Below are 17181 nucleotides of genomic sequence, written 5' to 3'. Positions count from 1 at the left end.
CATGGGTACAATCATCTTACTGATGAAGTTCGGTACAGTAGTCACTGCATCGCAGTATGCGTTTTTCTTTCAGTCTGTACCGAACATATTTTTTACCCATGAAGTATTAATTTTTTTCCTGTGGAAAAACTTTGTTCTATTCGACTCGATTTGGAAACTTCTTCGATATCTTAATCGTGGTGTCAAACAAAAACCGATGTAAAAATTGGTATCGACATCTGTTGGTGTTAGTTAGGTGCATTCTATGTTATCATATTTTAACGTGGTGGATAAAAATATGCTCCCTCATCTAACATAACATAATCGATTAACTTAAAATTGATGTTTTAAATTCATGGTCCTTATTCTGCTGGCAAATCATAATCCTCTGGACTCGTTCTCGGTTAATGTTTTCATGATTTTGGAGACGACTATACTTGATGGTAAATTTGTTGAAAAAGGGGCTCATCCATAACATAGGTAAAAATTTACCTAACAGACATTAATTGTTTATGCCCAATAAAAAGAAGGTTTTTATGTCGGTATCGCTTGAACTCAAGACTTTCTCCATTCCCAGGCACTCGTTGCCTCTGCACTTTTGAGTCACTCTTGCTAGAATTAGTAGCCAACTTATTTCCGCAATATGTATTGTACTGTTGTGACAACGGTTAGGCGATAATGGATGTGTAACAATACAAAATACAAGTTATACGTTATATTTGATGCAACTTGCGAGATACATTTCTATCCCAAAAATTCAACAATGACAAGAAGGAGTTTGAAAAAAGCGAACAGGGTTTTTCATAACAAACAAGTAATCAGATGGTCGCAGATGAATTTTGCTATCATATTGTAACAAAGAAAAAAAGTAGCAGTATAGTAACATGCTGGATGAAAAGTAGCAATAAAAGTATTAGTGTAAACGTCCTTGTTCGTTTTGTTTTTCACACGCTTTATTTCTTTTTGTATTTTCACTTCACCTTCACTTTAGCGAGTTGTAGTGGAATGTCCTTTATGTGCAAGTTTTACAACAAACGTTGTTTTATTCGCACTTCAATCGTTTTATTCTTTTATAATCTCTATATTTTATTTTATTACAAAAGTAGCCACCTTGGTCGTGCGACTCCAGGTCTTCGCGATACCCCGCCAGTGCAGAGTAGCCTAGGCGTTAACCTAGTCAGGGACACGCTAATTTTGGTTGCATTAAGCTGGATCAATTAATGGAGGTATGCCATCATCAAGAAAAGTTACACAAACAAATAAGTAAGCTACATCAAAGTTTCCAAAGCTTCAGGGCCACACGAAGAGGAGGATTCTTCGTTTTTCTTTGATTCAGAGTCAGAATCTTTTCGACGCAACTTTGTGAAATATAGAAGTAATTCTACATATAGTTCTTGATTCAAATAAACCACATGTACAAAAACTTACCTGAGAAAAATCTCTGTCACCTTTCCAGGTCCCGACAACCTTGTACAGAGCGTACGCAGGTATTCCTATAACTGTACTGACAGCTATGATATTAGCAACATACTGTGACCACAATGGATAAACATAATCTTCGTAAACCAAAGGTTTGTTATTCCACAAATAATAAATCACCATCACCTTAAAGCAAATAATACCAACATACATTTGTCGCCAAGGTATGTTTGCCCTGTTAAACTTACAGTGCATGTGATTGGAGTAATAAACATCCACGATATTTTAACCCAAAGCTTTCCACGACGATCTCCAATCATATCGACGATGTTGTCCCAATATCGATCGAATCCGTACAACCAACCGATTGCCACACTTTCACAAACCACAACGAAAAAATGCGACCACCCAGCGAATCCGTAATTGTTGAATATTTCAAACGTGTACACCCCTCCCTGAAAAGAATTGTGCAATTTTAGATCATTGTCCCAAGCCTGACAGATGGGTTACATCGCCAACCTCATCTATCATCGAAAGTCCAATCAACATCAAACCAGTATAGACAAGAGCACGGACGATTCTCGTGTGATTCCTCGGGAACCTGAAGTTGTCAACCAGGAGTGCGAACTTTCCAGACTTGCAAACTGAGAAATAAAAGTAAAGTTGGTTAGATATTTGTTTACATTTGTCAAACATCAGGATAAAGACATGTGGAAATCCTTTTCGTGGTTACTCCGGGCTGCCAAAAATTGGAAAGTGAAGTATGTCAATAACCAGTGAAACAGCTGTATATACCTGTGTGTCTATCCCCAGTAACAAAATGGTGAAAAAGAATAAAGCGCTCCAGAGTTGAGGAAGAGGAAGAAGTGAAATCGTCTCAGGATAAGCGATGAAAGCCAAACCAGGTCCCGACTTTACCACCTTGTCTACAGTCGTGTTCTGAAAGTTCATGTGTCCAAAAAATATTATTAACTGTTAAGAAACGACTAAAAAAGTCTCAGGAGGATCACTCATTAGTAAACAGCGCAACAAGATGTTGCGGTTTATGTGACATTGACTCTTTGCTAACATAAATTCGGTGTGCGACCCTGGCCTTCACTTTCGGAAGCCCATGGTTGAAACAATACAAAACAGTTAATATCTTGCCTGGTATTTAGCCATGTAGCCAAGTGTAGAGAAGACAGCGAATCCGCTGCTCAAGCTCACAACTGTGTTGAGTGCCGATATCACAAACGATCCCCTGCGGATTTTGCAAACTATAAGATTGGGTTGATGAAGCTCTTTGTTGAACAAGAAGCAAACTTACCTCCAAAAATTGTTGTCTCGCTTATTGAAACTTGCCAAGGTTACAAGTTGAGGCGAAGCCACTGAGTATGAAAAAATTACTTGGGTGCCTGCACTTATCCAAACCTTAAAATGAATTTGTCTTTACTTTCCACACGAGCGATTTCACACTTTTTACCTCGGGATCTTTCAGTTTCACCAAATCAGGAACAAGATAGTAGTAGATGCCCTCTCCTGCGCCGTCTAGCGTAACGCCACGTATCAAAATAACAAAGATCAGGATAAATGGAAGGGTTGCTGTAAAATAAATTACCTGCGAAAACATACAAGCACATAAGGTACATAACATAGTTTGTCACAATCATGGTTCATAAATTTGTTTTAGAGCCAACTTCCGTCGCTTTTAATTTGAACGACTTAAACTACATGCATTGTTGACTTTCTGCAATGTTTGGTTAAAAGTTACCTTTGCCGTCCATTTTATTCCATCGAACATACACAGGTAAGAAACAATCCAAATTAAACAGAGGTAAAGGGCCAGATCAGGAACAACGGTGCCGGGTTCCTCAAGTCCAGACGACACGTGTAAAACTTCACGTCTGTAGCAGAGTATATGTAAATCGCAAACCAGCAGAAAAACACTAAAGTCCAAAGTTGGGCGCCACAAAATTACCCGAAATATTCGGTCGTGGCAGAAATCATGGTTGTGTTGGAATCTTTGGATTGAAGCAGATCACTGCTGTTGCTAACCGGACCAATGGTAACATTTTTCAGAGCTAAAGGCGTGGAACAATTGACCGTGTTCCAAGTATTATTGCAGGTGGACCAGGGAAGCGGAGAACTATAACTACCCACCAAATACTTCGTCGCCCATACAAGGATGATGGGAAACGTCACACCGGAGTAAATCGCAAACATTCCTTGTGCTATGGCTATACCTGGAAACCCGTTATAATTTTTAGAATAACTATATTTTCCTTATCACAAAACTTAAAAAACCGACCAACCTTGAAAAATCGGCACAATGCCCCAACTCTGGAACAACCCCCGCCTAACGTATTGTCCGATAGACGTTTCAAGAATCACCATCGGAATTGCAATCACCACAGCAAATATAAAATATGGAACAAGAAACGCTCCTGAAACAAACAAATGGGTTTTAATTATCACAACCACGTGGCGTTTTTATTAAATTTGGCGTTCACCAACCTCCTCCGTTCTTGAAACAGAGATAAGGAAACCTCCAAACATTTCCAAGTCCAACGGACGAACCGATAATGGCAAATAGAAAATCCCACGATTTGTTCCATTCCACTCGACGACTTGTAGAAGTTACAGTGATGTGTGTGGTATCGCATTTAGTCCCCATTTCACCTGCTACTTAACTACAATCGTATTTCAATGAAAACGTGAACGAGAAAATTTTTCACTAGATCAACTCCCCATGTTATTTACATCCACTAATTCTCAATTGTTTGTCTATTTTGTTTTGGTTCGTCGATAGCACATAGAATATTTTATTTACAAACAACGCACAACAACTTTTCGTCTTACACAGGAAGCCTGAAGATAAAGACATCACATTAGATTGTTATTTACCCGAAGGCATTTGGTTAAAGATACACAGTAAAAGTCTGTTGAGCAATTAAATCAACCATCGATTTGTCAAATACTTGCAACTACACGTAGCAATTGCACTAGCTCAAGTTTATAAAAGTCTGATCAACAGCAGATTCATAATCTTCCCAATCGTTATCAAGTTACGGCTATTACAAATACTGATGCAGCTTATTTAAACTCGTGCACGAGGAATTTTAGGCAATAAAGACTACCCTGCGACGCAATGGCTATCCAATGGCTTTTCTGGATCGTTGCGTTTTCACATTCCTGCAAAAGCGTCTCACTGAACCCCAGGTTAAAGAGACGACAAAGCAACCCGAGCAACACCTGCTGATGCGACTTCCTTATCTCGGCCTTGCTTCAAACAGTTACCTACTTCTTGTTTTTGACACCAACAAACTTGGCACCTCGTTTCCTCTGAAGGACCAGGAACCAATGTTAACACGGTCTAACGTTGTTTACCGTTTTACCGTATTTCTTGTGGTTCGACATACATTGGCCAGACAAGACGAAACCGTGTCACCGAGATTCAGGGAGCACATGATAAACCCTTCTTCGGGTGTTTGTCAACATCTTGTGGCTAATCCAATGCACAACGACTTTAAGAACCCAGCAATCCTTGGATAGATTAAAGGAAAATGGCGCCTCTCTTATTTGGAAACAATTTACATACAAAAATTTCAGCCGCTGTTAAATGCCGTCACATCCTCTGTGCCATTACAAATTTTAACATATAAACGTTGCCGTGTATTTTATATTATTTTATTTTTTTTTAATTGTGCACAGTGCATTTAATTTGTTTTTTACCCTTTGTTTTTATCACTACCACAGGCAACTCTGTTCGGCTTCTAATCTCAACAATTGCGCTTCTCCTCCTCCCTCCTTTTTTCACATCGTAAAATCCTGACTACCTGACTTTAAAAGCAGTTTTTCCCATAGTTTATTCAGGTAAAGTAGCATGATTTGCGTGGTAAATAAATATATGATCTTGAAACTAAAATCAAAAGAATGGCCTGACTTTCGTGATTACATCGACGAAACCTGATTCTAATCTGATGGCGTGGGAGTTGATCCTACCGAATAACATTCAACCCTTGCTAGAACCGGCACAACCACTTAGTGCTATAGTTAGTGCAAACAATACAATGCACAGCAGTCAGGTGGCTAAGGTAAAGTGTATTTGCACAACCACAAAAATACTCAACAAACGGAATTAAACTAAATACACGAAAGAAGACTGAAGCTATGTTCCACAGGTCACAATTTTATATAACTAAAGTACAACCAAGGTCCGGCAATTCCAACGCACGATCACGAAAGTGAGGCTACTTTCCCTGAATAAATTTTGGGAAACACTGCAATTGTCAGACAGGCCAGATGAGTCAGGATTTTAGTCAAGGACAAAATAATGGTCGACATTGTCAACTACACGGTCACAAGAATGGAAGTTACTGTTGTTTGTAAACTTAACATGACAAATCCATGGACGTCGCCAACTGCATTCAACCACTAATGTATACGTCATCTTTTCTCAACATTTTTTTAATAGTTGGTCGGATGCACGACAGATGGGGTTTCAGCTATGCTTGGCCGTCCGAATTTCAACCCCATATGAAAGCCAAATGCCAAGTTCATTTATCCGACAAAAGTGACTATAATATTCTAGGGAGACGTCAAATAAAAATTCTGGATTTTGTGGGGAGACAAATCACATTATGTCCCAAACAACTAAAATGTTGGGAGGGTCTGGTCCCCTGCCTCCCCCCTCGGATTTTCATTTCATATTGTTGACGGAAACTAGTCTTGCGTCAGCACTGCGCCGAAAAAACACTCTTTAGTGTTGTGGCAGGCAGTGCAGTTACATTGAAGCATTCATTAGTTTTCAATCAGTTGTTACGTTTAGTATTGGGCCAACAAGGCTATGCAGAATTTTTCAGCTAGAACGGTTGTGTCTCGTATGTATATTTGGCAGCATTCATTTATATTACGCATTTCCGATGGATCATTATGGTCATTTGTGCTTTTAACCAAATTCAATGCAACAAGCATCAAGCCAAATTAAACAAATGTTGAAAAAGGATGCCTAATTCAAAATATATTTTCTGTTCGGCGGTTTCGAAATACAGTATGTGTGCAATCTGTACAAATGCAATTGGGACAAAATATGTGCACTCCCCATTGCTGTGCTTTTGTATCGTGAGAGAAACATATTCAAAGCACTGGACACTAACAATATGTCACATTTCCGGTAACGTGTTTTTGGTGTCGGTAGTTCTAATAGATCGTTGCACTGGCGGTGGTTAAGTTTAGGCAAAGGACTTTAAAACGGTATAAACCTGTTTTTTTGTCGCTGATAAGAATGTTTGTACCTTGAGACGTACATGATACCCGCAGTCGCGATAAAATGAATGTACTTCCATAAAAACGCCGCCCAGGCGAGTTTACTTTTTAGTTCTGTTAAACGACATTGTTTTGTGTCTTATGTTGATGCAATATGTTGCCTACTGTACCAGTTAAAAAGCAAGTGACGATCTTAGTTTTGGATTGTACGTCACTATTTATGTTGCAGGGATTTTGAACGTATTACATACTATAGATATGAATAATATAGTAAAAAATTTGTAACGTTTATGGCATCATTAACTTCTTATTCGCGTAGTTAACGCTGTAACGTTGCTTGTTAACCTCGCAGTAGCGTTGTTTATATTCAGTTTAGTGCGTATGTATATAATGGCTGAACCTGATACCGATTGGGAAGCTGTTGATTTAGACTTTTATAAACATGAGCTATAGCTATACGTGTAGTTGCAAGTATTTGACAAATCGATGGTTGTTTTAATTGCTCAACAAAGTTTTACTGTGTATCGCTAACCAAATGCATTCGTTTAAATAACAATTTAATTATGCAGATTCTGTGATCGTAGAATTGAAAAGTGTGTTGACTTCAGGTGCTTGTGTGATACAAAAATTTGTTGTGCGTTTTTTTTAAAGAAAATATTCTATGGACTGCCGACGAACCAGAACAAATTAACAAACAATTGAGAATCAGTGGATATAAATAACATGGGATGTTAATCTTGTTCAAAATTTTCTACTTAACGTTTCTATTGAAATACAATTGTAGTTAAGTAGCAGGTGAAATGGGAACTAAATGCGAAACCACACACGGCACTGTAACTTCTCCAAGTCGACGAGTGGAATGGAGCAAATCGTGGGATTTTCTATTTGCCATTATAGGTTCGTCCGTGGGACTTGGAAATGTTTGGAGGTTTCCTTATCTCTGTTTCAAGAACGGAGGAGGTTGGTGAACGCCAAATTTAATAAAAACGCCACATGGTTGTGATAATTAAAACCCATTTATTTATTTTAGGAGCGTTTCTTGTTCCATATTTTATATTTGCTGTCGTGATTGCAATTCCGATGGTGATTCTTGAAACTTCTATCGGACAATACGTGAGGCGGGGAATATTCCAGAGTTGGGGAATTGTTCCAATTTTTAAAGGTTGGTCGGTTTTTAAAGTTTTGTGATAAGGGAAATATGTTTACACTAAAAATTTACCACGTGTGTCCAGGTATAGCCATAGCTCAAGGAATGTTTTCAATTTACTCCGGTGTGACTTATCCGATCATCCTTGTATGGGCGACGAAGTATTTGGTGGGTAGTTTTAGTTCTCCGCTTCCCTGGTCCACCTGCAATAACACTTGGAACACGGTCAATTGTTCCACGCCTTTAGCTCTGAAAAATGTTACCATTGGTCCGGTTAGCAACAGCAGTGATCTGCTTCAATCCAACGATTCAAACACGACCATGGTTTCAGCCACGACCGAATATTTCGGGTAATCTTGTGGCGCCCAACTTTGAACTTTACATTTCAAATATACTTTGCTACAGACGTGAAGTTTTACACGTGTCGTCCGGACTTGAGGAACCCGGCACCGTTGTTCCTGATCTGGCCCTTTACCTCTGTTTAATTTGGATTGTTTCCTACCTGTGTATGTTCGATGGAATAAAATGGACGGCAAAGGTAACTTTTAACCAAACGTTGCAGAAAGTCAACAATGCATGTAGTGTAAGTCGTTCAAATTAAAAGCTAAAAGAAAGTTGGCTCTAAAACAAATTTATGAACAGTGATTGTGACAAACTATGTTATGTACCTTATGTTCTTGTATGTTTTCGCAGGTAATTTATTTTACAGCAACCCTTCCATTTATCCTGATCTTTGTGATTTTGATACGCGGTGTTACGCTAGATGGCGCAGGAGAGGGTATCTACTACTATCTTGTTCCTGATTTGGTGAAACTGAAAGATCCCGAGGTAAAATGTACAAAATCGCTTTTGTGTAAAGTAAAGACAAATTCACTTTAAGGTTTGGATAAGTGCAGGCACCCAAGTAATTTTTTCATACTCAGTGGCTTCGCCTCAACTTGTAACCTTGGCAAGTTTCAATAAGCGAGATTACAATTTTTGGAGGTATGTGTGTTTCTTGTTAACTTCAACAAAAATCATAATTAACCCAACCTTATCGTTTGCAAAATGTGCAGGGGATCGTTTGTGATATCGGCACTCAATACAGTTGTGAGCTTAAGCAGCGGATTTGCTGTCTTCTCTACTCTTGGCTACATGGCCAAATACCAGGCAAGATATTAACTGTTTTGCATTGTTTAAACCATGGGCTTCTGAGAGTGAAGGTTAGGGTCGCACACCGAAGTTATGTTAGCAAAGAGTCAATTTCACGTAAACTGCGGCATCCGCATCCGCATGCGCTGTTTCATTATCTACGTTCCTAGTGAGACTTTATCAGTCGTTTCATAACAATATTAATTGCTGCGATAATGAGCGCATGTGAATCAAATGTTGTTGTCAAACTTGAGGTGTCCTTGAAAATTCGTACATGTTAAAAGTATTCGAACGGGAAAAAAGTTTGTGAACCACCGGTTAGAACCTTCATTGGCCGCATGAACTTTCAGAACACGACTGTAGACAAGGTGGTAAAGTCGGGACCTGGTTTGGCTTTCATCGCTTATCCTGAGACGATTTCACTTCTTCCTCTCCCTCAACTCTGGAGCGCTTTGTTCTTTTGCACCATTTTGTTGCTGGGAATAGACACGCAGGTAAATAATGGCATGAACACTGCTTTTCATTCAAAGGTTTTTTGTTCGTTTTGTAATCGTAACGTTTTCTGGTCAAGTCCGTATGGATAAAAAGGGTATAGTTAGGATAAATCACAACCATGCATAAAATGGTCACCCAACTCGCTTTTAATGCTCAGTTTGCATGTCTGGAAAGTTTGATCGCACTCCTGGTTGACAACTTCAGGTTCCTGAGGAATCACACAAGAATCGTCCGTGCTCTTGTCTATACTGCTTTAATGCTGATTGGACTTTCGATGATAGATGAGGTGGGTCATGGATGAAGTCCATAAAGCACAATGTGATAACATGATTGTTGTTGTTCGATTTTAGGGAGGGGTGTACACGTTTGAAATATTCAACAATTACGGATTCGCTGGGTGGTCGTTGTTCTTCGTTGTTGCTTGTGAAAGTGTGGCAATCGGTTGGTTGTACGGATTTGATCGATATTGGGACAACATCGTCGATATGATTGGAGATCGTCGTGGCAAACTTTGGATCAAAATATCGTGGGTGTTTATCACTCCAATCACATGCGCAGTAAGTCACCTTTCCATTGGTAACTTTTATTCCTTTGTTTTGAGTCGCAAATATCCTCAACAATATCTGCTTTAAGGTGATGGTGGTTTATTTTTTGTGGAATAACAAACCTTTGGTTTACGAAGATTATGTTTATCCGTTGTGGTCACAGTGTGTTGCTAATCTCATAGCTGTCAGTACAGTTATAGGAATCCCCGCATTCGCCCTGTACAAGGTTTTGATGACATGGAAAGGTGACAGGGACTTTTCCAAGGTTAGTTTTTAGTAAATTTGATGCCTTTATTTCAATATTATATTTTATTTGTTATTATCGTTTACAAAGCTGCGTCGAAAAGAATCTGCCTCTAAATTAAAGAAAAACGAAGAATCCTCCTCTTCGTGTGAAGATTACCCTGACGCTTTGGAAACTTTGATGTAACTTCTTTCGCTTTATAATCAGTTGTATAGCAAAATCTTTTTTGATCATTTGTAGTTCTTTCTTGTTTAAACTGTTCATGTATATTGCGCACTGTAGGGACAACGTCCAAGCTGTATCTGTGCAATGATGTTAGCAAGCAAGATCAGAGGTACACAGAGTGAAAACGCATTGCGTCTTAACATAACGTACATTGAACTATAACATGACATCTATGCCCAAAAGCCAGCATTGCACAATCGCTGTAGGTTCTGTTGTGATGATTACATCCATATCAAAAAACGTTTTTACAGTGACAAACTGCTTAAAACTTTTGTTCATGATGAATGCCCACCTCAAGGTTCAACTAATCTTTCCAACAAGGGTTAATGATGCCAACCACACAAGAAAAAGTAATCCAAGGCACAATTGTTTATACGTGATACGGCATGTAATCTTGTATTGACGTGGGAAACGTCCGTTTGCAACCATATGAGGGATTCGACAGAATGGAATAAAGTGCCCAGCACTGCAAAACGATGAACGGGATACTACTGATATGTATTTACTAATATTTACTGGTAAAATAAACATGACAGATATAGTTAAGTTATTTGTGCGCGTTTAGAGGCATGCGTATGTGTTTGAAATATCCACTCGCTTCACCATATTGTTGTTTCATCTACTTTGTTCATTGTAAAGAGCCGAGAGCTTGGTGGTTGCGAGGTAGAACGAGTTTGATCGATACGGGGACAATATCGCAAACACAATCGAAGATCACTCTGTGGCTAATTTAATCAAAATACCATTTACGTTTGCTATCATCACTTGCACCGTAGGTTAATTATAAGTTGCTGGTGGTATGAAATAGATTTTAAGCATAATCGTAAAATAATATGTTTTGCGTGTGTACAAACCCAATAAGCCAATTAACATATTTCGTGGATTTTCAAAGAAAACTGTGTCCATTTTCAAGCAATACGATGTCCTAACTTTCGACCTATAACGTGTGAAGCTAAAAATTAAAGGTATTTTAGGACAAGTTTTGCTAAGACTACTTACTCGTATACAGTCTTGACATCGTACCGTGACGTAAATCTCCGATTGTCTGGGCCTGTCGAAACACGAAATCTTTGTGCTCCTCAAGTGCTGGCACTTATCAATCCGACACACCACTCAGCACCTTGTATGCCACACAATCCTGAGCGTTCAGGTCGAAGCCAGGGACGCTTGCGCAAATAATCAGATGCCGCCAATCAATGCAGATGACGAGAATCGTGATTAGATTGGTTGGTTTGAGCAAAAAAAGACAAAGTGGACAAATTGATTATCTGCTACTTGAGCATGTCAACGTTTTTCACACCACTAGATTTTCTGGGAGATATCGCAAAGGCGTTTGGTTGAGGCGGGTAGCAGGCCGAATGATCCGCTAAGACGGGTGATGTGTGGTCGGCGGTTTTGACATCGACATGTATCGACATCGACAAGTTCTATGTATAGAAACGGATAAGTCATGATTCCGTCCGCAACGTGCAGATACCGTTTAATCTTTAAAAATGTAGCGTTGACTGGCTTGTGACTCAAGGCTGTATGCTTTATATTGTTGTTGGTGTGATTCACTCGAGATAACTTTATCTCGATGCACCGACAAATCGGCAATTTTTCGCCTGACAAACTTGCAGCTTTCATCGATGTAGCTAATGGTTATATATTAAAGAATGGAAAGCCTCGTTGCTCTTGTTGAACTCTTGAATTATCAATATGGTAGAGAGATGGTTTAATAAAAATCATTTGTAGTAGTAAAAAAGGAGATTTGCTTGAAAACTTGAAAATTGCATCAACAAAAAAATTGTTTCATTAACAAATTACGTTTTACGGCCGGAGTTGTTTGTGCGTCAGCGCAATATCCGGGCACTTTGTTATTGCCGTCTTGCCCGTGTTGAAACTAAAACCATTCGTTTCCGTTGACTTGCTTTCAATCAGCAGGCGGGGTATAGGAAACAACAGCGGTTGAGTGCGTCACTACTAATAGAAAAATAAACAAAATTGCGGCAATTGCGTAAGTTGCCTGGGAAATTGCCACAATGTTTTCCTTGTGGCTTCTCGCCTATCTGATGTGCGACGATCGTTTGACCGAAGTCCGTTACTTTGCAAAGTTATTTCGGTTCGACAACACGTCAATACAGCGACGTTATCGGTCCATTGCGACAAGCAATCCAGTGGCAGCATTTTAGAGGCGAAATAAACATTTTGCGCCATTTCAAAGACCTTCCTGTCTCCGGAAAAATGATGTAAGTTGTTTTTCACCGTCAGTCTACCCGCCCCCATGCTTTTCCAGGTCGCACATTGCGGCGCATCTGACCTTAAACATCTGTGCTCACGTCACTGGCTTCGCGCGAAACAAGATTTTGGTCTCCCCGAAGGTACAATGCGCCCGGTTGTGGGCCACGCGGGGGAGGCACCCAATCGAATTACCCCCGGTTGAACGATCGTCGCGTTTTCGGTCAGTGCGCGCGCGTAAGCGAATGCAAAAGCCGCATCAAGCAAGAGTCGTACTGACCACCTGCTGGCTGTACGGCAACTGCTACTGATGCAGTCTTGTCACTGTGCTTATGAGGAGAATTGTCGTTGCGTCATCTTCTAAAACCGGAGGCGCATCTGCCGAGCGGGTGGCCGCTTTCGAACGCTTGTTTGGCGGCGGCGAGGCGAAGAAAATCTTGTTTTGATTTTTAAATTCCCTCGTGCTCGAAGTGCGCTGATCCGACAGTGTGTTGTTTTTGTGTGAACCTAACGGAGGAGCTTGACCGGATTCGTGGTACTGCGCAGTAGCTTGAATTGAAAAATCTTTTATTGAGGCTATATGACCTGAAAATAAAAGATTGGACAATGAGTCGGCACTTCCGAGTGTTAATTCAACATTTCAAGAAATTTTATTGTAATATCGAGGCGTAATGTATCGTCGAAGTACTGCTGTCGTCGCCGTCCCATTAGTCTTACTTCAACCCTTCGCACAACCTTCTTTGCGGAATGCACAAGTTTAACATGCCATATATGCGCTTTGCAACCAATATCCGCGGCTGTAAAACGACCAGGTATGCCGCGTAAAATAAAACTTTCTAGACCCTTGAAGTAATCCCGAAAAGCCGTTTTGATAGATCTTCCTCAACTAGTTCGTGTCAAAAGTAATTAGCCGGAACAAAGCTTTCCTTTGTAGCAGCGTGGAGGCATTATCTTGATGGATAACGAAGTGAACATGATTCAGGGGTTGATTTTGTAACTTGACAATATTCTGGACTGAGCTCAAGCTCCTGGTTGTCAATTATGTAAGCGGCACATACAGCTCTAACTTTATAAAGCGTGCAAGACTATACAAAAGTAGTGATTACGTTGCTTGTTCATTTTACGTTCCCTGTTAATGATAAGTATGAATGGTTTTACTGATCGTATCTTCGAACTTCCAAAGGTGTAAAATTGCTTTATTGTGAGTACCCACTTTTTCCAACACACAACACAAAATAATGATATTTCAGTGGTCCACCTTTATATCTTGTGTGCTATGATTTTAGTGCGGAAGTAAACGCTGACGTTGCAGTGTACGTTTTGAAAAGGGCTTGGGTTTTACAGTATTTACGCTTTTATAAAAAGCACCATCTGCTGCAAGGCAACAAATAAGGGACAGGTTTGAAAGACAGTGCACAAAAACAAAGTAATTAATTACCGTCAACGCTCAGAGTCAGAATTTCGTCGACTCGCACAAGTACGGCTGTTTGGGTTTTTGCGCTGCGCAACGTAGGCATTACGTCATGCGATAGATGAGGCTTGCTCGATGGCGGACGAAAAACAGGCGACGGCAAAGAAGGCCGAAGCGGCGCAGTTGATAGATGGCGAGACCTGCCGGGATTCACGGCTTGTAATCACTGTCGGGTCGGCGTTCCGTGCTGACTCAAAGGAATAGCTGGCTTTTGTAAACCGAAGTTTGTTTTCAACTCGTCTCGCAGCAATCAGACTGCAGACTTACATACGACGAATACAGGAAACGGCAAGGTTTCAGACTTAAACGTGCGCTGTAGTTTTCTGATAGAACCAGGCCTTGTCGGAAATATTTAGGATCATACGCTATCAGTTGCCAGTGATCAATACAACATTTTTAAACTTTTTGAAATATCGTAAATGTTTCATTGACAGTTCAGGTTGCATGGTGAAAGTGTTGTTTGCGGCATTATGCACTATATACAGCGCAGGTTAGAGGTATAGAGACTAACTTTGTTGCAAAAGCATTTGCGGCATTTAGAGCTGAAGAAAATGATTAAACGGACAGTTCAACCAAAGACAACTAGTTTTAGGGTGACGCTGTACCCAAGTGATGCAACACTAGTTTCGAGAGGCTGCGGCGAACATGTATATAACATAACAGGGTCAACATTTTTTTCACTGTCGCACAGAATGCTCCGAAATTCACTGAGGCACGTTTTATTGACAACGCAGTTATTGTAGTACGAAGTTGATGCAACATAGCTGCTGTCGATATGTGGTGCCGGGTTTTCCAGTGAACCGTCACCCAATAGCGTGAGTTGTTTTACTTTTCCTAGAAGTGTGCTATCTAGCCGGCGTGTTGACGGAAACTCATCTGCTTCGCGATACACTTGGAGAGCTTATCGCCGAGCGATACGGTTCGGCGCCAGGCCTATCCGTTTGCGCGCGTCGGTCTCGCTTTTGTCGGTTCACACGGCTTGGACTTGTTGCGCTAAACCACCTTTGCTTCGTTTACGTCCAACCGTTCGCTCTGGGAGGTTATTGTGCGTTTACTCTTGGGATTCGAAGTGCCCACATTTGAGAGGCCCCGAGGTCTCTAATTCCCGGACACTAAGTCTTAATCAGCTGACCGGGCAACGGCAGAATGCCAATTATTTGGGTGCGGATTGGAATTTCGTTGTGGTTGGCGGCACTTTCAACTCGATCCCTACCGGTGATTACGCCACAAAAACAGGCGTGTCATTGGGGCGACGGTAAAACTATTACATTCGACCAGAAACAATTAAAGTAGATAGGGATGATCACATGATGCGCAAAATCATAAACTTTTAAGACTTCCTGCTTCAATGTTGTTCCATAAACATAATTATATACAGTTGTCTTAACGGTTGTGGGCGAATTTTTATTTGTCGTTGGTTACATGAATTAGCCGGGAAAGGAAATCAACTGAAACGGAAGACAAATTGTGGTAATGTTTATTTTGTGGTCGAACAATCAGGCTTTGTGTAATTTTCACTATGTCTTCACCAGGGTGTCGAATTTCGTTGTGGTTTTTCACTTTTTGTAATTCTGTTAAAGGATCCATTTGCACGCACTAGTTTGTTTCGCTAATCGATCGGATTCGGGTGTTTATCGTGCGGATTATGAGCGGATAAGGTTCAAGTTTCCGCAACTGGATTCGGCGACAGGACGCAATGCCTCTATCCGCTATCGGTCGTTCAAAGCTCGAACTAATTACTGAATTCCGCACCTGTCCACACGCCTTGTTTGTTCAACGTTTTTGAGCCCCGCAAGCGGAACGCTCACAACAGTAGTTTGTGCACCTGCGCGTGTGGCCGCCCTTTGTTTCGCTTGTTGGTTAAAAACAGTGGTACACAGTAACTTTTTAGTAGTGGAGGGTTAAGATGAGGGTATCTGAGAATTGGTTGTACTTTTTTGCATGTTTTAGTTTGCCTATTTCACTGTGTATTTTAAAAAACCTTAAGAAGTGATTATGCCCGCCTTGCGTTTTCGCAGTATACTGACAGTAGCCCATATAAAAGTTTGTGTAAAATTAAACACGTTTTTTGCCAGAAGATCTTTGTATGATGTGTTAGCTTTAGTTTACATTGTGATCCGATGAAACTTTTTGAAAACATTAAACAAAATCATGCGCCAAGTTTACCAGGAAATGTTTAGGCTTGCGAGAAGATTCGGCGGCAAACCGCGCGAAAATTGAAATGGAAACTGTAATTCGATTATTTCCGCGATACGCCCGAACAATGCCAGCTTGGGCCTGATAAATATTGCACGAATTCTTTCCAAATTTGACGCCCTGGGATTTCGACTGCGAGGCTGTAAGTTGATGTGCGCATTAAAACAGGAGGCCTAATGCAGTTGGTGCCAATTTAAGGATAAGTTAATTTTGTTTTCGAATTTTGCGCTATTTTCTACTGAGGTTTTTCTTCAAACATAAGACGTGTCAAAATAAGCTGTTTAGTTGATGAATAGTTTTATGTCAGGTTAAATCGGCGCTAAGCATTAACTTCTGCCTCCAAAAAAATGGCCCGGCATTTATCTAAGTGAAATTTCCATTTCCATTAATATAACATGAAAGATAAGCAAATGCTAAAAAAAACAGCAATCAGACTGCAGACTTACATACGACGAATACAGGAAACGACAAGGTTTCAGATTTAAACGTGCCCTGTAGTTTTCTGATAGAACCAGACCTTGTCGGAAATATAATTTCAAGTTTGATTCTGGTTATCAGCGAAATGACATAGAAATAGTTTCTCTTAAAAAACTCTCTCTTTAAACAGTGACCACGGAGATTTGATTCTCGACCGTCGGCCTGTGAATTACCCTGTCTTGGGCGAATTACTTGAAGGCATCAAAAGATCACTTAGATCCAATCTCCGCCTGATGTGTCATTATCCACAGCTAATGACTCCAAACACACTGATGTATATCGCCCGCGTAACGATCTAACTTGAACGAAACTAGGCAAAAAACTCAGCTTGGCATTTTAACGTTTTGCCCATAAATTCGAAACTCGTTGACCAAGAACTGGTTACGTTATG

The 17181-nt window shown here is 40.3% G+C and overlaps 2 protein-coding genes across 2 annotated transcripts; one reads left to right on the top strand and one right to left on the bottom strand.

Moving 5' to 3' along the window:
• Nucleotides 1-1247: 1247 nt before the first annotated feature.
• LOC145890029 (sodium- and chloride-dependent betaine transporter-like) lies at nucleotides 1248-4051 on the bottom strand. Its single transcript, XM_082981071.1, has 12 exons — nucleotides 3892-4051; nucleotides 3690-3821; nucleotides 3356-3620; nucleotides 3149-3281; nucleotides 2861-2995; nucleotides 2705-2808; nucleotides 2545-2638; nucleotides 2173-2337; nucleotides 1918-2025; nucleotides 1647-1853; nucleotides 1408-1584; nucleotides 1248-1337 (listed from the first exon to the last, which is right to left on the bottom strand). Exons 1-12 carry the CDS (start codon nucleotides 4049-4051, stop codon nucleotides 1248-1250), a joined length of 1770 nt encoding a protein of 589 aa, XP_082837197.1.
• A 3391-nt stretch (nucleotides 4052-7442) lies between these two features.
• Nucleotides 7443-10517, top strand: LOC145890028 (sodium- and chloride-dependent betaine transporter-like). Its single transcript, XM_082981070.1, has 13 exons — nucleotides 7443-7602; nucleotides 7673-7804; nucleotides 7875-8139; nucleotides 8195-8327; nucleotides 8483-8617; nucleotides 8670-8773; nucleotides 8845-8938; nucleotides 9271-9414; nucleotides 9573-9701; nucleotides 9766-9972; nucleotides 10049-10225; nucleotides 10295-10386; nucleotides 10487-10517. The coding sequence occupies exons 1-13, from the start codon at nucleotides 7443-7445 to the stop codon at nucleotides 10515-10517; spliced, it is 1803 nt and encodes a 600-aa protein (XP_082837196.1).
• The last annotated feature ends 6664 nt before the right edge of the window (nucleotides 10518-17181 follow it).

The sequence above is a fragment of the Ascidia mentula genome, chromosome 2 (assembly GCF_947561715.1).
Source record: "Ascidia mentula chromosome 2, kaAscMent1.1, whole genome shotgun sequence".
Taxonomy (NCBI): Eukaryota; Metazoa; Chordata; class Ascidiacea; order Phlebobranchia; family Ascidiidae; genus Ascidia; species Ascidia mentula.
This window is presented reverse-complemented; position numbering and strand designations above follow the sequence as displayed.